Source organism: Marmota monax, unplaced genomic scaffold (genome assembly GCF_021218885.2).
Source record: "Marmota monax isolate L192 unplaced genomic scaffold, Marmota_monax_Labrador192_F-V1.1 WCK01_AAM20220418_F8-fsc00026, whole genome shotgun sequence".
Lineage (NCBI taxonomy): Eukaryota > Metazoa > Chordata > Mammalia > Rodentia > Sciuridae > Marmota > Marmota monax.
In genome coordinates, this window is record NW_026693108.1 from 12,312,637 (window position 1) to 12,338,543 (window position 25,907).

At 47.8% G+C, this 25,907-nt stretch overlaps 1 protein-coding gene across 2 annotated transcripts in view; it reads left to right on the plus strand.

Moving 5' to 3' along the window:
* The first annotated feature begins 8,675 nt into the window (after nucleotides 1-8,675).
* Stk24 (serine/threonine kinase 24) overlaps nucleotides 8,676-25,907 on the plus strand; it is a 99,565-nt gene continuing 82,333 nt past the window's right edge. Inside the window, exon 1 of one of the 2 annotated variants that reach the window (XM_058582775.1) lies at nucleotides 8,676-8,922. In XM_058582775.1, coding sequence (XP_058438758.1) covers nucleotides 8,881-8,922 — 42 coding nt within the window. In that variant the 5' untranslated portion in view covers nucleotides 8,676-8,880. Of the gene's footprint in view, nucleotides 8,923-11,109; nucleotides 11,126-25,907 lie in introns of those variants that run through there. The other variant, XM_058582774.1, reaches the window with a different exon arrangement.

Consider the following 25,907-nt stretch of genomic DNA (forward strand, 5'->3'; position numbering starts at 1 on the left):
ACCAAGACCACTTACCTAGAGCAGCAGCCACACAGTGGCCTGAGGATGTGGATCTGGCCTGCCACCTGTGCAGGTAAACCAAGTCCCGTGGAACACAGGTGTGCTCATTGGTGTATGTGTTATCTACGTCAGATTTGGTGACACAATGGCTGAGCTGAAGCCTAAAATATTTAGTATCTGGCCCTTTGTGGAAAATGTTTGCCAACTGGCTGTCCTTGTAACTCGAGAAGATCCTGAACTTAGTGATGATTTCCCCACTAACAGATAAAACAGTTGTACAGAGTAAACCCCTGGCTTCCCCACTCCAGAGGGCACAGGGCTCTTGTCTGCTCAGTATCACTTCATTTAGGGTACAGGCTTCCTGAACTCTGTCCCTGGATCCAGATGAAATGATTCTGCCCCCTTCCACTGCCCCTGGTCAAGCTGAGCCCTCCCATGGCTTGTTTGATCATGAAAGATGGAGCCCTTTTAATTCATGCTCTCAGCCCATTCAGGTGATGGTTGATAAAACCATCCTGCTCCCATATGGAAAGAGCTCCTCTGACAGCAAGTGCCAAAGCAGAGGCCAACGAACCCAACAGCAAGACCCACAGAAGCTAGTGTCACTTCTTGTGATTTTAATCTTAAAACCCAGCTGTGGCAAGTTTAAGAATACTGCATTTCCCAGTTATACAAGACAACAAATCACTTTTTCTGCTGAAGCTAGTTTTGACAGGGTTTCTGTCACCTAAAACTGAAAGAGTCCAAAGAAGCGTAAGGACTAGAAAAAGGAATGGAGGTAGCAGAAGAAAGGTGACCTGGGTGTCTGGCATAGGTAAGGTGGAGTGGAAGACACTAGCAATCCCTGTGTCCAGGGTTGACCCTCTTGTGATTCAGGACCTAGATCATGGATAGGCTTTGGGCTTGGTAGGTGCAAAGGAGGGGATTTTATAGCTGTGCTTCCACATCTACACCAAGAAGCATAGTATTTGTTTTTTGTTTTTGCTCTGATGGGGAATTGAACCCAGAGCTTTATGAATGCTAGGTCAGCACTCTGTCAAGAGCCACACCTGAGCCCAAGAAGCACAGTGTTTGCAAGGCATGCCGGTCCAAACAAATGAGGATGCCCCTTGCCAGAGGAGGGTGTTCTCTGCCAGAGGCAATTGGCCTGGGGCTCTGGACTCAACCTGCCTGGGACTAAGGGTATGGACATCTGCCATCCTGGTGTACCACAGCCCAACATGTAGGAAGCTCTTGGTCTACAAAGGCCAGGCTGGATGTGCTGGTTACTTCAGTGGCTTTTAGTAAGTTGCAAGAAGAAACAGGCAAGCTCCAGCCGACTTGGCCCATCAGAAAGCCATGCAGTCTTGGATGAAAGCCATGCAGTCTTGCTAAGGGAGGACCTTCCAGTCAGCACCAACAATCCCAACTTGGAAGAGGCATGTTTCTTGCAGAATGCACAAGCTAAAGGGAGTGAGCAGGTCGGAGAGGCAGGTGAACATCTGGGAAGTAAGCCTGGGCCCAAGCTGGCCCAGGGACGTGTAACTCCTGTGGCCTCATGTGACTCTGCACCTAGAAGGGCCCTGTGCTTGGCTTGCTACTCTGCTCTTGTGCTCTTGAAATAATACTTTTCTAAGGGAGGAGTGCTGCATTTTCATTCTCTATTGGGTCTGGAAAATTATGTAGCTGGTCCTGCCTGGTACACTGAAGTCAGAAAATTGAGTGACCCTGATCCTCCAATCTCTTCAAACCCTTCTTAGGCTCCTCCCTTCTCCTGCGGAGTGGTCATGATTTCCCCCATTGCCAGTCAGGAGGTATGCGCCTGGGCCAAGGGCAGATTAACCCTGACTAACCACTCAATCGGTTCATTGAGACCCAGAACTGTAGGAAAGAATAAGACCAAGAGGCCAAAAAGGGGCAGAGGGGTGAGCCTTCCATACGATTGATGGAAGGACCCTGACTCAGCAGGCTAATGGCTTTGGTTTCTACCCAGTTTTCAAGGCAGTTGTGTTACAAGGGCAATCACATGACTGTTTAATCCTTAATATTCTGGTCCTCAAACTCTGCCCCAAGGTGCTCAGAGAACACAAAGGCTCTGCATGATGTATTTTGCATTTTCTAGAAAACACAATGATACCAGGACACCACACTGACAGGTATTTCAGTTTCACATTAGATCATGTTTTATTCTTTGCAATGATGTCATATTATTTGCAAAGCAGTTGCTAGATTTTTGGCAGCTGCTGGGATAAAAAACACAAAAATCAATATGGAACAAGAAACGAAGGTGGCAATGTCCCTTCCGATTTTAAGGTTATGAAGTTGTACAGTGCTCAACAGGGATACTTGTCTCTTTAGTTCTTGTGATGATGGGATCAGTGGGCTGCCTATGTGGCTTGGCTGTTTGGGAGCCATGTCATTTATGATGATTTAGGAATGAAATTGAAATATTATTTAAAGTTTACTGCATTAAGTTGGGCATGGTGGCACACAACTGTAATTCCAGCTCCTCGGAGGCTGAATCAGGAGAATCACAAGTTTGAGGTCAATGTGGGCAACTTAGCGAGACCCTGTTTCAAAATAAAGTTTAAAAGAAGGGCTGGGGAATGCAGCTCAGAGGTGTAATGTTCCTGGTTTCAACCCCAGTACTGTAGTCAATCAATCAATCAATCAATCAGTCAATCTGAGGTCTCTGTGCCAAGATAATCCCAAGGACCCTAAATCCTCCCCAACAGGAGGCAGGTGGCTAAAGGCCCTCAAGCCTCATGATTCTCTCCAGGCAACTGTGCAGGACCACAAGAAAGGGGAATCTCCCAAAGAATAGAGCCTAGTGCTGCCTCAGTTGGGGTGAGGGTGCTGACTCAGGGATTCCCCACCTTTCTTCCCAGGGGCTTCCAATTCTGGGCTGATGGTCACCCCCGTTCATTCCCCTTTCTCCTCTTTTCAAATGAGCTGTATCTTGTTTGATTATCCTACTTTTCTCCCTCCATGATAGATTAAACTCATGAAAAGGGGTTCCCTTTATCATTACCATTTAGATATAGATGGCTGGCTTGTGAACAGCCTTATCCAGACTTGACCAAAGGAAATGCTTCTTATTTGGAGTCCCTGACTAGGAAATGCGTGACCTCAGTAGAAAGCATTGGGGCTTGTCCTGCTCTGAGGAGAGTGGGCACATGAATGGGTTGGCTTTATTGTGCTGGGGACACAAGAAGTTATGCATATGGAAAGACAGAATGTGTACCCCATGTGCCGGGGAGCCACGGAGTGGAATGTATCATGCCAGGAGTCTTCCCATCATTCCCTGTTGCTGGATTAGACTCTTCCATCCCTGGGTCTTCTTGCCCTCTGGTCACAAGAATAGACTTACACAAATTTGAGTTCCTCTACTATGGACACCAGGTGAGATAAAGTCACTCTCTTCTCTCTGGGATCACAAGGACTCTGTAGAGCAGCTCCTGACACCACACCTAAAGAACCTAGATAGAGATGATTCCTTGTAGAAGCTGGAAGATGTGGGGGCAGAGATCGTTATCCTTGAACCCATCTTCCTGGATCTGTCCAGGCCCGATTCAGCCAAGCTTGGGGTTCTGTGACTGAGATTCCCTTTTGTGATTTTGGAAGTCTGAGCTAGGTTTCTGTCACTTGATATTTGAAGAGTTCTGACTCATAGTGTCACTAACATAGCTTCTTTAGGAAACCAAATAAAAATGTGCTGGAAAGTCAAGGTTCTAGACTATGTGCCTGATCTTTTTGCAGGTGAAGCCCTGAAGGTCAGGTAAAGTTAGGTCAGTATTCTCAGAACATTCCAAGCTTACTTAAGTCATGTGCATTGTGGAACTGGTGTCTGTAATTTGTGGGCACATTTTACCTTTGTATGGTTATTACAATGTCCTTTAGGCACATAATTCCCTGGATCTACTTGAAGTGAAAATTAAAATTATTTTCTACAATTTGTCTTCCTTGTCAGAAAACAGAGCCAAGAGTTTGAAGAAGTGGTACTGCAGTCCGGTGATTGTAGGATAGATGATGTCACCCTTATAGGGATGATTTCATTTATGCCCTTTCTGGATATATCTATCTGAAAGTAAAAACAGCCTCAAGAGGGAGGGAAATCCACGCATGTAGCCCTGGATGAATCTCTGTGCACTAAAACCCTTAGGAGGTGATTGGCAGGGTCAAGAGGCCACTGTTTAGAGAGCAAAAAGCGCTGTTAATTGGTTCTTTGCCAAGCAAAATCACACAGAATTTTCTAGTGCGCCGGCTCTAGTGAGCTCTTCTAAACAGCCTGAACTTCCTCTGTGTGGGCTCCCAAGACTGCTCCAGGGAATGTGCAAGCTGGAGCCTCCAGGCCTGTGGAAGCTCCGACCCTACTCTACGGGTAAACTGCACATCCAGGGGCCAAGGAGGCAGTCGGGGAAAGACTTCATCATACAAGTTTTTCCCAGAAGTGAGTGTTTATAGGCCCGTAAAACCTTCTAAACTCTTTTCTGGTAGATTTTGTCATGTGTTCCACATGATTTCTTCTAATTAGAAATATTTTTATCAAGCAAACAAACACCTGTAAGTACTCTGCTTCTGCAGTCAGTTGTCTAGTGATTGAAGGTGAGTGCTGTGGTTTCTATGCAAGATAACGCTTAGGGACTACGCCCAAGGAAACATGAAGCAATAATACCTGTTGGCAGGCAGATGAAATCAAGTCTGGGGAGGCCCACAGCCTCAGGAGTGGGCAACACAAGCTCTCATGCCTGGAGCCAAGCCCTAGTGAAGGGGCTGACCAGAACTCATTGAGTGAACAGGCACTTTATGGGCTATTGTGTGCCCCCCACCTCATTCATATATTGAAATCCCAACCTCTACTCCCTAGACCGTGACTGTATTTACAGACAAGGTATTTTTTGTTTTTTAGTTGTACATGGACATAATACCTTTATTTTATTTATTTTTATGTGATGTTGAGGATGGAACCCAGTGCCTCACACATGCTAGGTAAGCGTTCCACCTCTGAGCTACAACTCCAGCCCCTGGAGACAAGGTCTTTAAAGAAGCAGTAAGGTAAAATGAGAGTTTTAGGCTGGGCCCAAATCTAATCTGATTAGTCTCCTTATGAAAAGCAGAGATTAGGACAGATGCACACAGAGAAATGGCCATCTGCAAGCCTCAGACAAACCAACCCTGCTGACACCTTGACCTTGAACTTCCAGCCTCTAAGGACTATAAGAAAATGTATTTCTGTTGCTCAGTCTGTGATGTTTATTACCGCAGCTCTAGCAGACTAAGGCAGGGAGCAACCGGAAACTGACTTAGAGTGCCGTCCCCATGACAACCTTCCTCTGAGCTCCATGCCCACAAAGGGAAGCTTGGCTGGTACCATTCCTCATGTAGCTGACACCTTCTCCAAGGTTTCACGTGCATTTCCTTGCCGCCATGACATACAGCGACGACGACGTGTGCTTTGTACTGATGCTAATAATTTGTCTTCATCATCTAAACACGTGTAGAAATTTGTCAAGCCTTCTGTTACTTATCCAAGCTACTCATATTCTAGTTCTTTCTTTAAAGTTCACAATCTAAGTCCTTTTCTTTAATCTGTGAATTTAAATTGCTAATGCGCTACTTGTCTAGCTGTACTTTATGAAGTGGCATTTGGGGGTGTTTATCTTTTCCACTCAGAAAGAAAAGTGAAGGGATTGATTGTCGAATTCTTGCTTTCTGCTGCACTCTTTGAGCTTAGCAGGGACTAGGAACTGGCTTAGGGGTCATCAATACTCAGGGGCTTTATATTTGTAAGGGCTCTGTCTAGGGATATGGAAATGTCCTTTGTGGTTCAGAATGTATGTCAGAGCACAATTCATTGCCTGATTCACATCCTTAAGTGAACACAAAAGACAAAGAGGGCCAGGGGATGAAAATAATTCAATGGATTAGTATCTCCATGGAGACAGAAAATGCATAATCTCTATGGAGACCCTCTAACGCTCTCCTTCTAGAATTATGGTAGTATATGAGCTGTTGTAATTATATATTGGGGGCAGAGAGAAAGTGATAAGAGGAAGAGGGTGAGAGGATGATCTTTCCCTCCCTATGCCAGTAACAGCTATGGTCACTCAAAGTTTAATGGCTTAGTACTGAACATTTCCAAAGTTAGGATTTGGGGAGACCAGGTCTCTAGGATGGGATAAGGAGGCACCTGAAGATGGTGTTTAGAAGCCCAACACTGAACTGTATGTCTGACATGGAGAAGGCATTCAAAAAGGCATGAATGAATTAATGCCTGCATAGGACCCAGCAGAACCAGGAGCCTTCAGGGGTGGGGGTGGGGGTGGGGGGGGTGGGGTGGTGGTGCTGCTTATCCTTACTTCCCAGGAGAATGGTGCTCAGCGATGTGAATACAGTCAAAGAGGAAGTGAAGTTCAGGCCTGGTGAGGAGATAAACAGGGTACAGGGAAATAGACCAGCCAATGAACGTAAGTCACTGTGTCCAAATAAACTGTATCCTGTTGTAACCTCCATGTTCTTGGCCTTCACCTTGGGATACAAAATGGGATGCTGATTATTTTTTATACATAATTATGGCCTACCACCCATCCCATCTTCTGTGACTTATCTGGTGGAAATAAGCCTGTGTAATGTGATTTCTGAGAGTTTCCTCTCGTCATGCCGTAGGGTAGCACCCCAACGCTTTTGTCTCATTTCTCTTCATTTTGCTGTCATTTTATAGTCCGGGTTCTGTCGACCCCTAGAAGAGCACCTCTTAGCATGGTAATTGCTACTGGCTTGTTAGTGGTGACTGAAGAAATCAGCTTGAATTCCAGGAATACCCACTGCTAAACTATGCATATCCAGGCTTTTTCTATTTACACAGTTATCTCTATGTATGTACATATATATATATTTCCATATACATGTAGTAGCTTGAGATCAGATTATATAATTTGTTTTGTACCCTGCATTTTCCTAACAATATTGACAATATTTCTCCAAGACTAAACATGTAGCCTACTGAAATATGTCATTTTTAATAACTTCATGGCATTTACTGTGTGAATATACTGTTATTACTTCATCTGTTAGACTTTTCAGCTGCTCCCAGTTCTCCCGCTAAACAGGAACTCACTGTATCTTTTAGTGTCCATTCTTACGCATTCCCGGTGATTTCCTTAGGCTATGTGACATCGGTAGAATTTGGGGTTGAAGACAACTGGCATTTTAAGGATACATGTTTTGGGTCATTTTGCTATTCATCTTTTTATGTACCCCCTTTTTTTTGGTACACAAAATCTAAAACTGTAACCCCCTGGGTATTGGACTCCTGTTTTCAACTTTCTATCAGTCACCTACGCTGAAGGGTGACAGCGCTTCTCATGCCATCAGTGGCAACCATGAATATACTCTAAGGTGTCTGGGGACTTTGAGGCAAACCGCCATTTCCAAAGCAAAACCGGGTGTCAAGTCTTAGCATCCCATTTCTGTCGGATGGACTGCACCGGAGGGAACAGAAGTTCTTGGAATACAGTGACACCTCAGAGAATAAACACTCCTCACCTCCGTGGAGGACTTCTAGAATTGCTTCCAATCGTCTGAGCTCCTGGGGACTCATCTGGTATGCCTAACCTCGCACAGCCACGGCGCAGAGTGGGTACTCAGGGCCAAGAGCGGTGCCAGGTCGCTGCAGAGTGCGAGGCAGCGGTGGTCAGTGACCCGCAGACCTCTTCCTACCTACCTGCCGTAAAAATAAAATACCTGTGGAGGCAGCGTCGCCCCACTCCTTCCTCACTCTTTCCCTCAGTCGTTGGAGAGGAGGTGGCTAAAGGCAGAACTGGTGCTCCGAGGGGGCCAGGGGCTTTCGGAGGCAGTGGGCTGGGGAAGTCTGGACAGTTTCCTTCCATTGTCTTCCCTTCCTCCCTGACTTCTTCTGGCGGGGGGACGGGCCCGCCTGGGTGCGGGGCCCGCGCGGTGGGGTCCAGCCCCCTCACTTAGCCAAGTTCCGGCTCCCGCCAGGCCGAGCGGGGCCGTTTGCAGCCGCGAAAACCCGGGGCACTCGCCGTTCCCCGGCCTCTCCCCTTTCGGTTTCCTCCTAGGGCGGGTTGGAAACTTCGCCAGACACCCAAGAAGCTCCGCCCTGTCCTTTGGAGCAGGCCAGAGGCGGGGGTCCCGCTGGGCACTGCCCCCGCCCTGCCTCGGGAGGTGGCCCGGGGCCGTCTCCCCTGGGGCCGCGGGAGGGGGGTGCCTGGACCGCGCGGAGCCGCCGGCGGAGCAGGAGTGGGGTGCGCACGCACCCCCGCGGCCCAGGCTCGCCGCCAAGCCGTTCCGACTCGGGTCCTCCCCGCACGCCGAGCGCCCTCCCCGGCGGAGGCCCCCTCCCCGCCGCCCGGGGGCAGCGCGAGCGCCCGCGGGAGCCGCCGGAACCCGGCCCGCGCGCCAGGCGGCGGCGCGGCGGCTGCGGCCTAGGGCGCCCGGCGGCCGCCGGCCTCCCTCCCCCTCCCCCTCCCGGAAGCGCGGGGCGGGGTCCCCGGCCGGGCCGCGGGGGCGGGCGCGGGGGCCGGGCCGGGGCGGGGCGCGGCGGCGCTCGGCGCTCGCGGGCTCGGCGGGCTGTGCGCGCCCACTCCGGCTCCAGGCGGCCAGCGCGAGCGGGCCCAGGCCGCCCTGCTGCAGCCGAGCACCGCGGCGGCGCAGCGGTAGCAGCAGCAGCAGCAGCTCGCGCGAGGCCCCGCGCCCCCCGCAGCCCCTCCCGGCTCCGTGCATGGAGACGCGGCCCGCCGTCCGCCGCTGAGACCCGGCCGGCCGGGACCCGCCGGGGCTGCGGTGGCTTCGGGCTCCCGCGCGGCCCGCGGGCCTGTCGCCCGCGCGGATCGCCGCGGTCCGGCCGTCCCGTGCCAGGAAGTGGCCGTCCGGAGCGCCATGGCCCACTCCCCGGTGCAGTCGGGCCTGCCGGGCATGCAGGTAGGCAGGGGCGCCGCCGGGGCGGAGGGATGCGGGCCGGCGGAAGCGGGCAACTTGGCGGTGTAAACACGGCCCCCCCCCCGCTCTCCCTTCCGGGGTCGCGCCGGGGCCCGCTGGCCACGTCGGGCCCGAGTCCCCCGGTTTTCGCCGGCGCGGGCGGCCGGGTCTCGGGTGTGCGTAAGAGTGGAGGGGCCTGGGGACCACGGCCTGGGTCGCGATGTGCGTTGCCGGCGCCTCGCGCTCGGCGCTCGCCTCGGTCCCCAACTCGGAGCTGCAGGCCGGCGTCGGCCCCATCCCCGGGGAGAAGGGATGTGAATAAATGCCCTTGGAGGCCCCGCTCGGTCCCTGGGCAGGCCAGGGCCCGGGCCCCCGGAGTCTGTCTCCTAGGAGACCCCCAGGACCCCCAGAGCCACCGGGCGGAAGACTGAGCGGAGGGCGGGGACCTGGGAGCGCGCCCCAGTGACTAGTCCCGGGCCGCGCGGCCCCGCGGAGCAGGCGGCAGGGCGGGGTGCAGGAAGGTGCAGCCGAGTCCCCTGGCTGCCCTGGGTTGGAGCCTTTGGTTCTTGGGCGGGCCGAGGGGAAAGTGCGAGCCTGCAAACCGGGAAGGGGGAATTCTTGGGACCGCGAGCTGGAGCGTCCCGGGGCCTGGCCCAGCCAGCCAGTGCCGGACGCTGGGCTTTCACTTTGAGACCTTGCTGGCACGGAGAGGAGCTCCTTGCAGCAGACCTCTCTGTGGATACTTTGTGGCATCTTGGCCTGCCAGTGACTTTTTGGGGGAATCAGAGGAGTTGAATTTCAAGTGTACAAGAATGCATTAAAGTTTTTTCGCTTTAGGGGACTGTTTTCAACCCTTTGGGAGTGGGGAAACAGCATCCTTGGCTAACTTGTAATGTTTGTAAACTCACAAATGGTAACAAAGTGGGATTAAAGTCGCATGGTACAGTTAGGGCATGCCATTAAAGTTTTACTTTTCCTAGCACTGGAGCTAAATCAGTGAACAGAAGAGCTTTAAGAAAACAACCAAAAATATCCTCCTGGATTATTTGTTCTAATATGGATAGCAACAAGCTCCTTCCTCTGACTCCAGGGCCCAGAAGCAGGATGCCTAGACCTTGGCTCTGAGGAGCAGGAATCTGAGACCCTCGTCCAGAGAGATCATATTCATATTCTCTCTCTCTCTCTAATCATAAAAAGAAAACAATTTCATTGTTCTGGTTTGAAACCTAGAAAAATAGGAGATCAAAGTTACTACTTTTAATGGCAGTTAGGATTTTAATCCAAGTTTGCTCTTTTTTAAAGGAATCATGAATGGGAAGATACTCGAAGAGTGTTCCTAAATCTTATCTAAAAGAGTTTTACATTTTATGTGTTGATTGCTAGGTAAAAATCAGATGTAGTTCTTGTTATTTCCTAAAGCTCCTGCTTGTTTGAATTTAGAGGCCTGAAGGCCTGGTGAGCTGGGTGAAAAATAATTTCTTGTCTATAGAGCAAGAAAGGTCTCTTGGAATGACTTTAAAAGTTTTATCAATATTTCCTTTAGACTGATTTTTATAATGTGTTAATCAGGTTGTAATCTAAGCACAAATGCCCTCACTTACTTAGGTGCTCAACCTTCGTGGAAAGTGAATCAGTTTGAAAAGGTACAAAGCAAGCGCCCTGCAAAGTGGCACAGGCTGTAATCCCAGAGGCTCAGGAGGCTGAGGCAGGAGGATTATGATTTCAAAGCCAGCCTCAGCAAAAGTGAGGCAGTAAGAAACTCAGCGAGACCCTATCTCTAAATAAAATAAAAATAGGGCTGGGGATGTGGCTTAGTGGTTGAGTGCCCCTGCTGAGTTCAATTCCCCTCCCCCCCCTTTACCAAAAAGGTAAAAAGCCCCTGTGGCTAGTGCTCTGAAGTTAGTATTCCATGGACACCAGGTAGTTCTGGTCTAGGGCTTTTTTTTTTTTTTTTTCTTTTTTTCTTTTTTAGGAGTGGGCCAAAATACCTCATCTTGAGAAAAGAAGATATATTTTCTTTAATAACTTCACCTCTCAAAAAGAGTGCATTTCCTAGGTGATGTTACAGGCAGGAGTTTTTATTTTCTGAGTTTAAAGATGAAATTTTTCTCCATAGGAAAGACCAGTTTTTCAGCTGTTGGAGTGTTAGAGGTGTGAAAGTGGCTTCTGACAGTCATCCCTGTGCTTACGTACACTCACAAACTGTGTAAGTTTTTGGTGTACCATTTGGGGAATAACATTCCTTCTTCTCCCATCCCTCCAGAAAACAAACACACTTAGGAATTAGCAGCTGCTGCTGCTGCCAGGGCCTCCCCTGGAAGCTGTGGATGAGGATTGCACTAAAGGCACACCTGGCCTTGACCCTTGGCAGAGATAAAACTGGAGAGAAGTACTCCTCCCTTCTGGGATGGATCTCCGATCCCTCCTCCGTCTTCACGTCCTGACCTCGGCTTGTTAAGGAGTTGGCTTAAATGTTTTGGAAAGACTACAGAGTGAATTTAGGTGGCCTGGGCAGGAATGCTTATAAAATAGCCAGAATGAGGAACATTTTAGTCTGAAGACCATTTTTCGTGTCTTGCAAATCGTACTTAGCCATCTTACGATTCTTGTTGGTACCACTGAGACATAGGTATTATTTTAACCATTTTATAACCATGGAAACCAATGCAAATGAATGGACCAAGGTAAGATACGGTATTTTGTGGCAGATTTGTGATTGGAAACCAGGTCTTTCTTGCCTTGAAGACCATACTCCCACCCACCATTGCCATTATTGTTACTTTTGCAAACATTACAGTCATTATATTCCAGATTATATTTGGCGAAGAAATTAGAAATAAAGATTTTTTTTTTTTTTTAATTTCTACAGGCAGGAGCCATTGTTGAATGCTCTTGTGAGAGGTTCTAGGTTGACTGCTGTAGCAAGTGGGTTACCATCTTTAGTAAATGTTAATGAAGGTTGCTGAGGTCTTTCCTGTTTTTCCTCCCACACCCCGGTTTTATGTTAGCATGGGGGAAAATAGAAATCATGAACTGAATGTAGTAACTATGAATAAATATAAAGAAATTTGCTTGATTGGTGGCAGTAAGTACGCCCTGTCCTTCATTGAACATTTGTTGTTTTACTCAATTCAAATTAAAAGCAAGCTTCAGTTGGAGGTGGGAGCAGCCATCAGCTTTGAATTTGCATAAATTGTGATTTAAAAAGAATTTGTGATTTAAACAGAATTTTCCAGCCACCTTTCAGCTTTTCTGGACTGTGATGCCGGTTAGAAGTAGCATTTACATCCAAGCCAGAAACTGAACTTTCAGGAGATAGTTCTGTTCTTTACTGTTAGCTATGTACTTTTGTGATACATTTTATTTAAAAAGAGGAGCTGCTTGCAATACTGAATTGATTTCACAGCCCACTGGTTCCTGACCCATGGTTTGAAAAAACACTAATTAGATCAGGTATTTGTGTACCAGAGTGTGAGTTAATTCAGCGTGTTTTGAGGTTATCATAAATTTCCGATACTGCCATATTTGTAAGTACAGACAATTTAGAGGAATAGCTGAACAACAAGATTCTGCTTGTTGACATCATCCTGTCCCTGGCCTTCCCCCTCTCCTTTTCCTGGCTCCTTGGAGAAACAGACCTTTTCTGAGAGGCCCCTTGCACGGGGATGGTGAGAAGAGAGTGTTGAGTTTGGAAGTCTGGGAGAGGACAGCTGCGTTTAATTGTGGCCTGAGTGCTGCTGCACTTTTTCCCTTGCAGGTCACATTTCCATGGTTTCTTTTCCTTAGCAGATGCCTGCCCACGTTCCCTGGGGGATTGTCAGGTGTCTCTGAGTGTGGACATTCAGTGATGGCAAGAGATTTAGGTTCTGAGAGCAACGTGAGGTGAGGCTGAACTGTAGGATGAGGTCCAGTGTCTCACAGCTCCACTCTAGACAGGGGAGCCTGCAGGGATGGATGGCACCAGGAGCTGTGGACCTGTGTATACGTCCCTGTCCTTAAGAGGTCAGCAGCCTGGTGCCAGGCAAGTGCCCTAAGACAGTTGCAGTGACTGAGGGCCACAGCACAAGCCACTGGCTTGGGAGGCAGTTTTGGAGAGTTGGATTGAATCTCAGAGTAGAAGTAGGGGGGTCCAGGGAGGGCCTGCAGGTCTGCTGGGGCAAGGCCTGGGTCTTGGGTGGCAGGAGGTCTGGCCCAGTTTGGAGCGTATGACCATAATGGTCTTTGGGCCACCTGCTTTCTCAGGTGTAGGTGGTGGACAAGGCCAACCCAGGTGGGTTCTGGGGCAGGCTGAGTGTTATCTTAGCAGGTGTCAGTACTTGAGATGGAGGCCCAGGGTAGCCAAGGGTGGGGAATCGGGTGTTCCTGGGCAGCCAAGATGGACTTGTTAGCAGGGTTCATGCAGACATTGGCGATTTGAACTCAGTGAATAGTTCATAGTCTTTTGTTGTTCTTACCCCCTTGCTTTATGGCCTTTTCCTGCTGCCCCAGAGTAATGAGGAAAATGAAGGCCAATTTTCCTGTCAAACTTAGTTGCCCTCTAAGTTTTTAAAATACTGTGCCAATGCTTCATGTTCCCTCTTTATCAGTAAAATGTAACAATGTTAAGAATTTGTTTTGCTTGAAAGTGTTTTTTGTTTGTAGGATGGAGGTGGGAGATTCAAAAAGGAAAGTTACAGTAACTTTTGGAGTAGTCCTGGGCATTTGGGTTCTAATCCAGGATCAGGGAACATTCTTGCTAGTAGGTCACCAAGAATGGAGTGCCCTTCAAGAAGGATTTGGTCATGTGAGGTTTTTATAGGTCACCAAGGGTGCAGTGTCCCCATGGAGGCTCTTATGGCCAGCGTGGGGGCCGTCCTGTCATCCGGTGGTTTTGGTGCTCTTCTGTGTCTAGCAGTGAGGCTGAGCTGCTTGTTTCCTGGTGCAGGCCGATAATGTTTTCGAGGTGGCCCTTGGTGAAGGATGCTGGGCCAGGGGTCAGCCTAGGACCCAGCCTGCCAGTTGCAGCCTGTTCTACACGGCACACCCTCTAAGCCAGGGTGGAGGCCTATGGTCTCTGGCCACTTAGCCCTTTATTTGGGCAATTTCCCTGTGATTCAGCCTTGCTGCTTGAAAAGTCCGAACCTGCGGAAGCAGGCCACACCCTACCCTCCCTCTGCTCTGTTTTTTGTTTTTTTTTTTGTGCTTTAGCCTTTCGCCATCCTCACTAATGGGATCTTGTGGGCAGTGAGTGCAGGAAATAGAAGCTGCACTCTTATCCCTGCCGCCTGGAGCGAGCCATGTCCTCCAGCCCGTCACTTGTAGCCATTTGTCATCACTCAGGTTTTCGCAGTGGGATCCTGTGCCAGATGCTTTAGGAAAAAGAAAAAAATGTGGCTATTAGAACACCTGGCTCTTGGGGTGAACAGGAGTTCCCCCATCCTAGATTGCTCCCTGGTTTCCAAGGCTTAGACTGGGGAAAGATAGAACAAGATGTACCTTTGCTTTCTACATTGTATCAAACTCCCCGTGCTTCTGATGACTGAGGCACCGATGTCCACAGAGAATGACCCTGTTGACCTCAGAGACCGTCCCTTGTGTTTTTTTAAAAAATATTTATTTTTTAGTTGTAGGTGGACACGATACCCTTATTTATTTATTTTTATGTGGTGCTGAGGATCGAACCCAGGGCCTCAGGCCTCGCACGTGCTGGGCGAGCGCTCTACCGCTGAGCCCCAACCCCAGCCCCTTCCCTTGTGTGTTTTCTGAGGGTTTTTGTTCAGAAAACGAAACTTTTTGTTGCGTGCCCTGTTCATACCTGACTAAATGGTGGGAACGTTTTAAGTTTATGTGAATGCTTACTGAGCTTGTGGCTGGGGTCTATCTTCCTATTAGAAGTCTCTTCCTGTTTTTAAAGAGAATTTTAGGCCCTAAGATTTGAAAGGGCTGTTGTCGGGCCACATCCTTTGTTTAATTTTGTTTAGTTTAATTGAAAAATATGGATTGATTGTGTAAGTTTTGCTGGGAGAGACGGCTGCCGTCCTTGTCTCCATGCCTCTCCCGGAGGCAGCCCTGGTCTCCCCCAGCTGAATTTTCCTTGTTGCTCCTTAGTTCATGAAGACTTTGAAGAGCTGCTGCTCGTGTTGGCTTCAGGCTCTGGGTGCAGCCAGGGCTGCGTGGTGGAGGCTCGGCCTGTTGTCCCCTCACTCCCAGGCACCCCTGCCCTCCCCATGGAGTCACAGGGCAGCTCTGGAGGTGCGCACAGCCCAGCTGGCTAGTGACCGTGACTGCTCTCGGACCTCCCTCGGAAGTTGTTGTGGGTTGTTTTTATTTTATTTTTTGGTGAATGTACCTGGAACCCCAAACACTCCCCAGGTGTTGCAGCTTGTCCTGGGAGTTTAGGTGGTGGGGACAGTGTGTTCCTCCTCCCTGGGGGAGCTCTGGAGCCTCCGCTCTGCGCCTCTCTGGACTGGCCCCTCTGATCTTTCTTTGCCTTCATCCCTGGATTCTTTGGCTGCTCTCTTAGGCCGATGTCCTGTGTTCTGTATCTCCTGCCATCACCTTTTGGAATCTTGCAGGACACTGATGTTTTAAGAGGTCTTTATTCTGGCACTTTTGGCATGGCACAGAGTCATTGGTGGATAAGAGTGCAGAATTTTGAAGGCCTTGGTCCCCCGTGGTCTAGCCGTTAGGACTCTGCACCTAAGCCCAGTAAGATGGGAATTGTCCGTTGTGTCTTGAAGGGCTGTCTTGGTGGACTCTTTGACGGGTACAGTGCGTTTGTTTTTTTGGTCCTGGGGATTGAACCCAGGGCTGCTTAACCCAGGAGCCACATCCCTAGCCCCTTTTATATTTTGTTCAGAGACAGGATCTTGCTGAGTTGCTAAGTTCCTTGCTAAGTTGCTGAAGCTCTTTTGAACTTGCCATCCTTCCATCTCAGCCTCCTGAACCGCTGGAACTAAGGTCTTTTATTGATTTTTTTTTTTTTTTTTTTCTTGGTGCTCCTGTTCCTCCATTTTCTGGGTGGATCCTCATTCTTATCCTTTTAAATCTATTTTCATTGTCTATTTCACTCCACTTTCTGAGTTGAGTTCTGTCTCAACTTTTCCAAATCTTGTAGTGACTGTTTCATTCCTGCTTTGGGGTGTGTGTGTGTGTGTCCCCTAGGGGTCAGACCCAAGAGTCTCGTGCATGGCTGACAGGTGCTGTACTCTGAGCTACGTTGTACCCAGCCCTCCTGCTCTTGATCTTTTAAATTCTTGGTTCTCTGAATGTCCCTTTATTGTAGTGTCTTTTTCCTTTTTAATGTGAAATACCTGTTTTTATCTCCGGAGTATGACTCTCTTCCCCCTTCTTGGGCTTGGTCTTCTTTTTCATGGTGGAGGCCACCCTTGAATGCCCACTCGTATTTGTGAGTGGAGCCTGCCAAGCCCTCACGTGGGACTTGTAATCATGGGCTGTCAGGTCTTCTTCCTGACAGGCGGTTGGGAATGGCTCAGGCACTTTCTCCTCTTCCGTCATCCTCCCTTGGGACCCGCTTTTTTCTTAAGGGCCCACTTGGGCTGCTGCTGCTCCTCTCTCTCGCTGGCAGTCCTGTGCCCACTGAGTGCTGAATGGAGGAGGACTGGTGTGGGTACAGTGTCTGGAGTCTGCTGTTGCCTGGGCCAGAGCCTGTGGTTTCCTTCCTGTCCATATGTCTTGAGTATTTCCTTGACGGGAAGCGGGTGGTGAGGAGCAGGCAGGCCGTCTGTCTATCTGTCTGTCTGCCAGCCACTTCATTAACTGACTTTCTCACACTGATTCTCTGAATTCAGGTACCTCTGCGGAGGCATCTGGTGCTGCCAGTTACTGAGTTTCAGGGACTGAGCCCCGCAATTAAATTGGTTCTCTGCTTTCTGCACCTGAAGTTTAGATTTATCGTCTACTATGGGTTAAACACGGCCCCCAACGTTCTTGTGTTGGAACTTAATCCTGAAATTGGACTCTTTATGCTATCTGGACATGGGGCCTTTGGGAAGTAATCAGGGCTAGATGAGGTTATTGGGGTGCGGCCCCCAGGATGGGGTAGTGGTTTTTGAGAAGAGGAAGAGAGCTGAGCTGCCCTGCCCCTGCTCTGGCCACGTGATGACCACCCAGCAGGAAGGCCCTTGCAGATGTGGCCCTGCAACCTTGGACCTTTCAGCCCCAGAACTGTGAGAGACACCTCTTTGTAAATTGTCCAGGGATGATGTTCTGTGTAGCAGCACAAGGTGGACTCAGACGTCTCCCTCTAACCCATCTTTTTAACTACCACTTGCTTCCTAGCATCTCGTCACTGTTCTAGCATCTGGGTGTTTTTAGACTTTTTTTTTTTTTTTTAAAGAGAAAAACCCTTTATTATATTTTTCGTGGGTTCAGGATTGACCCCTGGTCTGTTCTTCTTCATCTCCAGGCCACTCTGCTGCAGTTTATTGGTGAATGGATAGAGGGCTCGGTGGGTGGAGTGAATTCCAGGGTCCAGAGACTGTTCTGTGCCTGAAGGTGGGAGGGACTCCTGAGCCTTGATCTCTTCATCATGTGATTCTGCCTATTTTGTCTCTGTAAATAAATGGTGATATAAATAAACGCTTATTTTCCATCTGCTAGTCAGTGACCTCCACCTCCCTAACAGGCTTCTCTTGATTTTCTCATTTTCTGACCCATGGTTCTGTGGGCACAGAGTCATTTCAAGAAGTCCTATCAGGTCTTGGGGACATGTTTGCTTCAGTTGAACAAATTTTGGGGTCCAGCCCATGGATCAGAATTGAGCATGTGCTTCTCGTGAGGGCTGGGGCAGTAGCAGTGTGGCTGCATGTTCCGTGACGGTCAGTGAAAGACTTGGGTACAGAAGTGCCGCAGATGTGGATAGCTGCCAGGGCAGGTTCAGGGCTGCAGAATCCCAAATGACAGGAGTTGCCTCTGCCTCCCTGGGCCCAGCACAGCACGACATTCTAAATACTGAGGCCTCCATGGGTGGAGGATTGAAGGGCGCATGTGTACACCAAGAGAGCTGCTCTTTGGGGGGCTGGCTAGCACCATTCCCTGCTTAAGAGCAAAGTACTTTCTTGGGTAGAAATTCACAGCAGTAAACCTGACTACAAATGAAAAATAGTCCAGAACTGGGGACTGACCCTTGGCCAGCAGTTATTTTAGACACAGTTTTCAGAGAACTTTGAAAACATGTTCCGTGTGGGGAATTCCAAGTTGTTAAACTCCTGATGAAGAAAGGAAAGTGTTGTCTGAACATTGTCTCTGTGTTTGAGGCAGGCTCACTGTATCAAACAAGCCTTCAGAAGTGATCCAATAGGGAAAAGACGCGAGAGGGTACAGAATTACCTGAGCAGCTCTTGCCAGTAGGGGGCGTTCATTTTTCCCTCCTCTTCCCTCTGGTTCCTGCACTGGCTGGGTGGAAAAAGTGAGCGGGCCTTTGGCCTGGCTGTATTTATGTCATTCTGGAAAATGCAAATCTTTTAAGATTTGTTGTCTTCTTCGGAGGGAAACCTCACAGGGAGGGGACTCACTGCATAGTAAGGGCCCGGCTCCTTCTCCTGGTGGACTCCACAGGGCTCCTGCTGGGACGGGCTCTGGCAGCAGTTTTACGGTTGGATGGAGTGTGGCCGATTCTGGATCCTGAAGTGGCCAGTTCTCACCTGGAAAGCAGCACAGCTTGGGGGAGAGCCCTGGCTTGCAGGAGCAGCCTGTGTTCTCTTCCTCCTTCAGGTGGCTCCTGCCACGCCCTCAGGTGTGGTCTGTTGCAGGGCTGGTGTTGGGGTGCTCTTGCTGCCACTGTCTTCACTGCGAGGTGGTGGTGGGGCTGTTCCTCACTGTGGCAGGCGCCTGGCAGCTGTGGAGGTGGTGCTTGTTGTGAGTCATGTGCCCAGTGCTGCTGAGGGTGGCCTGCCAAGGGTGGCCTGGCCTCCTTGTGGATGGTGGGCTGCCTGCATACAAGGTAGCTAGCTGGTCGTTGCCTGTCTGTGGCTGGACCTGAGCCTGCAGTCTTGGGTGAATCCACCTGTGGAGTTTCAGGCCTTTAGTTGGGTCTCTCCCCTCAGGGCTCTGCAGTTTCTCTTGATGGGGAGCTTTGCTCCACTATGACTTTTATTGGCTTCCTGGAATTTAGGATGGTGGGTGTGGATCCTTAGTCCTTTATCACCATTATCTCTGCCCAGCCCTTAAGCTCTCCTGAGGGTGGGACGGGAGTCTTTCACTTGCTTCTATTTATTGCCTTGAAGATGGCAGCAACTGAAAAAGTTACCCTGCCACCTAACCCAGGGAAGCTGCCTGGAGCTGCTGCATTTCTAGCAAGTTTCCAGTTGTGTTGCTGCCTCCAGGACCACACTTTGAGGATTCCTCCCTAGAGAATTAAGATCCGTAGATCTCCCTGGTTCCCGCTGTCATCACACTACAGTCCTGTCCATTTGAAAAGCAGCTTCTCCAGTGACTTTGGAACCACTGGTCCAGCTTGTGGAGTGGAAGAGAGAGGCCTTAGGGCTGTGAGACTTGGAGCCTTCGCTATTTTAGCGTCTATTTCTAAACTCATACACAGCGGTCCAAGGGAGAGGTGTGCTCCTTGTCCTTTACACCTGGGATTGCACCTCTCAGCTTGGGTTCCATGTTTGTTTTGGGAAACCCCAGAGTGGAGCAGAGGCCCTGACCTGATGGTCTTCACAGAAGTGCCTCCCTCAGGTGGGGTCTTCATTTTGCTGCTTCCTGATCAAGAACCTTTGTGGCTTCATGGTGCTTTCTGGTGCTTCCTGATCCAATATAAATGCCAGCCTGCAAGTCAAAGCCCTGGTTAATACCAGCTTTCTCTTCCCTGCTCTTCGGCCACCTCTGGCTGGGTTAGTTCCCCTCATGCCTCCTCACAAGCAGAGTGGTGTGTCCCTGAGACCTTCCCTGCTCAGCTCTGGGGGTGAGTCCACATCCGTCCCACTGGGCTCCTTTGCCCTGTAGCCCCTGTGAGCTCTGAGGGATTTTGTTTCGCTGCCTTTTGGGGAAGCACTTTTATTCCACAGTGCTAGGTCACAGTCCCCCTGCCCATCCCCGGGGGGGGGACTGTGGGATGACTGAGTGATGAGTGAGACCCTCGGTGGCTTTTCCACTTAGGGAGTTTTGGGCTCGCTGGTCAGAGTCAATACTCTTTTCTCATAGCTGTTGTGTGTAGCACTTCACCAAGGATTTCAGACCTGGGGGAAAACCCAGACCAGGGGACTTTTTATAATGTTTGGGCTATAAATAATTGATTTAATTTGTAATTGAGAAAATGATGTACATGTCCATGTCTGCACTGGCCCTCTTGAATCAGTTGGAATCATCTTTGCTCTTACCAGCTTCTATTTGAAGTCTTTTTTTTTTTTGGGGGGGGGGGTGGGAGAAGACTTGATTTTTTTTTTAAAGTGTATTGTAATGTTTCTGAGGTTTGTAACAGTTTTTCATAACATGAGGAATTAGAAAAGTATTTTGTGTGCTTTTTCACATACAAGAGTAAATAGCATTGAGACTGGGGCTGTAGCTCAGTGGCAGTGTGCTTGTTTAGCATGTGTGAGGCACTGGATTTGATCCTCAGCACCACATATAAATAAATAAAGGTATTCTGTCTATCTACAACTAACTACCCCTCCCCCAACAGAAAACCACAATTAAAAAAAAAGCACCCTACAGAGTTAGGGATTGACTGTTTACAAAGGCCTTTAAGAAGATCTGGTTCTTTGTTAATGAAGAGTCTCAAATCTTGCTAAAACAGTTTTGTGTCATTCAGAATGCTTTGCTCTGTGCTGTCTTTGAGAAAAGATGAAGCGCTTATATGGAGTGAAGCTGCTGCTTTCCTGGCCTGGCTGCACAGGCCGCTGCCGGTTTCCCTCTGAATTAACAGGAGGCATGAGTGTGCAGGCCTCGCCACTGGGGCCACAGCAGGTGTGTGGTGTGCACAGTTCATTCTCTTGGAGGCCTGAAGCAGAGTCAGATGTTAAAACAGTCATCTAGTTTAAAGCAATTTTGAGTAGAAGAACAGTTTTCCAGAGATGTGCCTGGTTCCTCTCCTTTGGATACATTACTGTTAAGTGGAACAATTTTTTTTTTTTTTTTTTTTTTGAGAGCAGGCTGAGAAGCCCCTGGCACCTCCTCAGATACATACATTTATATATGTGTGTGTATGTTTTGTACTGGGGATTGAATCTGGGGCACTTTACCACTGAGCCACATCCCCAGCCCTTTGTATTTTAAGACAGGGTCTCACTAAGTTGTTTAGAGCTTTGCTAAATCACTGAGGCTGTCTTCAAACAGGAACCTTCCTGCCTTAGCCTCCCAAGTCTCTGGTATCACAGGTGTGTGCCACTGCACCTGGCATGTGTGTGTTTAAAAGTGTGCCTGTAGAATGTGTTGTTTTCCGTTATAATCTGACTTTGTCAGCTGGTAGCCTAAAAGGAACTTGTGCAATTGTAGTACTCTGTGCCAGAAATTATTTTTCCTCTTTGTGTTTCTAAGAGAAATAAAATTTACACTTAGCATCCTGAAAAATACTTGGAATGAGAAGTTACTTATGAAAAAATATTTTAAGCCTTTTCAAAATGGTAAAATCTTCTGGTATTTTTATATATGGTCTATTGCATAGATTATTTCTTAGTATGTTAGCCATAGCTGTCAAATAAGGCCTTTTTGAAACTCTGTGAAGATGATTATTCTCCTCTTTGGTCTTTGGGGGAGTGGTGGTCTCCGCTTGTCTGCTGGAGGACTTGTGATAGCGAGGCCTTTGAAACCAGCCGAAGGGCCTGCCTTGCTTATCTGCTGGGGGCAGCCCGGCCCGTTTCCTACCCTGGCCACGCTGTCTGGGCACAGTCTATTAAAAAATAATGTGAAGTGGGGTTTGGAGACTGGAACAGAAGTGGGAAACTCCCTCTTCCCCTGGAAAAATACCCTCATTCCATCCTCCAGAAATGTATTTTTAAACCCAAAGCATAAAAGCCTCTGTAATCCCACTATTTGGATATAGTTCTCTAGTTTGCTTATTTCCTGTCATCTGTGTACACATCGATCTTTATGTAATTGCAGTTGTAATGTAGGTGCTGTTTTTAAATTTTTTTCCATTTAGAATCATATCATAAATACTGCCCTAAATTTTCATGCAGTTTTTTTCTCATGGTGGTGGTCATGAGGGGATCCAACCCAGGTCCTTGTGCACACTAGGCAAGTGCTGTATCCTTGAGCCGCATCCTCAGCCCTCTGTACAATTTTTAAAATTATTTTAATGTCCTAAAGGACATTTTGGGCCTTCTTTTTGTTTTTCTTTTGAGTATCGATTGACTTCAGGGTCTTCCACAAGTGAGGCAAGCGCTCTACCCCCAGCTCTTTTCATTTTTTATTTTGAGGCAGGTTGTTGCTGAGTTTCTCAGGCTGGCTTTGAACTTGAGATCCTCCTGTCTCAGTCTACCAAGTAGCTGGGATTACATACATGCCTTCTTATTTAAAAAGTATGTGTGTGTGTGTGTGTGTGAGAGAGAGAGAGAGAGAGAGAGAGAGAGAGAGAAAGTGAAAAAGTGTGAGTGTGAGTGAGGGAGTGTGTTAGACTGAACTCAGGACAATAAAATCACTCTCCTCCCTCGGCTACCTCTAGGCTCTAGATGACTTTGAAGCAAATGTAAGGCACTGAGGAAGACAGCCAGCATTCTGCCCAACTGAATTGTATTTTTAATTGTCCTTTAGATGAATACTTCGTGATAAATATTCTGGTTTTAAAATTGCTTTTATATCTTATGTGTGTTTCTTTTAGTTTTAAAATTTTTTTTTTAGTTGTTGATGGACCTTTATTTTATTTATTTTTATGTGGTGCTGAGGATAAAACCCAGTGCCTCACACATGCTGGGCAAGCACTTTACCACTGAGCTACAACCCTAGACCTTTTTAGTCGAGATAAGGAAATTTGCAGGACTATGAGTGCAGACATAGTGACTGAAGAATTACTGCTCTGAATTAATAGTCACCGCAAAAATAGGACCATTTTGCTTTTTAATGTGTCGTAGCACATGCTTTATTATTATCATTATTTTTATTTAGAGAGGAAAATTTATATTGGCTCGTGATTTCAGTGGTCTCAGTCCATGGGCAGTTGACTCCATGGCTCTGAGGAGCATCAGACTTGCGGCAGAACATCATGGTGGAAGGCGTGGTGGAGGAAAGTAGCTCAGGACATGGTAGCAGGAAGTAGAGAGAGCTCTGCTCACAACGAACAAAATGTAAACCACAAAGGCATACCTCCAGTGACATCTCCTCCAGCCACACCCTTTCTGACTCAAGTTATCATCCTGTGAATCCATATCAGCGGATGAATCCACTGATTAGTGTACAATTCCCACAATGTAATTTTACTCTGAACATTCTTGCATTGTCTCACACATGAGCTTTTGGAATACCTCATCCCTAAAGTGTAACCTCCCTGGCCTCCAAAAGCTTATGCCCATCTCACAATGTAAAATACATTTAGTCCATTTTCATGAGTCTCCATAGACTTGACAGTTCCAGCATTACCCAAAAGTCCAAATCCAAAGTCTTCTGAGATTCAAAGCAAACTCTCAGCATGAACCCCTAGAACAAACAAAAGCAAATTAACTATATCCAAAAATAATGGCATAAACATTCATTCTGAAATAAAAATATAGGGGCATAGGAAAAAGGGATGGAACCAAAGCAAGACCTTCATCCGGTTGCGCTAACAAGTCCTATAGCTCCACAGCCAGCATCTGGCTCACAGAGGACTATGGTGGTCTTTCCAAAGGGCTGGGTAGCTCCACCCCTATGGCCCCCATGATTCTCTGTTGGCTTACTTCTGCTTCATTCCTGCAGCTTCCCTTAGCTGACATCCCATGTCACTGGTGTCTCTTAATCTCAGGTGTCTCTACTGCAGCTTTGGCTTCCTTCTTACTTCTTCATGCATCCCCCCGCCCCGGCAGCCCACAGGACTCTGATACACTCCTGATACACTTTGCCTGGCCTCCCAGGCCTTCTTTTGAAATCTTGGTCAAGCTTCTGTGACCCCCTGATTCCAGCATCTTGATTCCTGCAGAACTAGCACCATGTGGTTGATGCCAGGTCTGAGACCATCTATGAGCAGTAGCCAGATCTCTTGGGACCAAGGCTGCAGCTGCCTCTGATTGACTGGGCAACTGAGCTTGAAGAAAAAACCTTCCTAAGCCCCAATCCCCTTTCCAAGCAAGCAGAGTGCCCCAGTCTCTTCTCAAATTTTTATTTTTATAACCTTGAACCTGAGATGGGTGTGGTTTTGCCAATTCCTGAGATACCCTCAAGTCATCTTTTCTATTTTTTCCGGGTAAAATACTCAGCATTTCTTTAGTGGCTATAATCTCTTAACCATACCTTCTTAGCCCCAGTAATGTACTTTTCTGGACAAATTTCAAGTTTTTCAAATCTTTCTGCTCCTGGTTATCACAGTACACTTGGCTAAAGCCACCAGCATCATCTGTGCCACTGATTGAGTGCTGTGCTGCCTTGAAATTTCCTCTGCCAGATTAATTAGTCTATCACTGTTAAATTCAGCCTCACAGAAAATCTCAGGATATGGGCAAAATGTAGAGAAGTTCCCCCCCACCAAAACAACATGAATGGCATCTAGTCCAATTTCTAATAGTCCTCTTCCTCTGAAACTTCTGAGCCCAATCTTTATTGTCCACAGTCCTATAGGCATTCTGGTCTTCCTAGCTTTTACCAGAATTGCTCATTAAGCTCTGCTTACAACATTCTAAAACTTTTCCAGCCTGCATCTCCAAACTTTTCAAAATTGTCCACCTGCAAACCAGCTCTGAAGTCTTCTGAACCCCATGGTCAGGTTAGTCACAATGACCCCACTTCTTGGCACCAATTTCTGTTTTAGTCATCTTTTGATCACTGTGACCAAAAGAGCTGATGAGAACAATGTAGAAGGGGAAAAGTTTATTTTGGCCTATGGTTTCAGTGCTCTCAGCTTGACCAAGGTGAGACAGAATATCATGGCATGGCAGCAGAAAGCAGCTTAGGACATAGTGACAGGAAGCTATAGAGTGTGCATTTTGCTATATTACATACCTTGTATTAATTTTTTCTTCCTGAGCAGGGTTCATAAAGGGAGCAAGGGGCAGTAGTGTTGAGTAATGTTGAGGACCAGACCCTGGTTGTGCACAAGAGCACTGCTGGTGCAGCCATGTAGCTGGGTGCCTGTTAACAGGAGATTGGAGCACCCCCCTCACCTTCTCAGGCTTTGCTGCCAGCTGGGTTCAGGGCTGTTTAGATCTTACCTCTACAGAACTTTTCATAACTTCGTAAGTGTCAATTTTCAGAGGTATACTACCAATGAATAGAAATACTTGAGAAAGCTAAGACATTAATATGAGAATTTAATGTTACTGAAATTTGCTAGATTCCATTTGCTTTTTATGCTTTTTCAGTTTTTCCTTTTGTGTATAGTTGATTTATGAGAAGCTTGAATTGGAAGCACAGAAGAAAAGGAAGTGTTGTCAGACTTCATTATGAGGGTCTTTGCTATCTAAGCTGAAAAGCTAAGTGTAGGCCTTGGCTGTTTACCTAATAGTATTTTCAAAGATTAAAAAAAGTTAGAAAGGGATATATTAATATTTTGATTGTATTTTTTCCCATGGTCACTATGTCATAGTTTGTACAAAGAGGCAAATTTTCACATGTCAGAAATAGTTTAAAAGATGGGCAGTTTCCAAATGCATTCCAGATTTTACTTCTAAGTTTATTGGTCTGAATGTTTTCCTATAGAAAGAGGTTTAAGTGGCAGTTTTGTGTGGACCAGCCTTTTACCCAAAGCTCCAGTGAATATAGTCCCCACTGAAGCATCTTCTTCCTTCCGAGCCCCCTGGTACCTTGTGGGCCTGCATTAACTGTTTCTTTTCACTGTGTCCCCTGTGGTAGGTTTAATAGCTTTCAGTGGGAACTTGATTCCATCTTTTGAAATTGATTAACTAGGTGCTGGAAAATTCACTAGT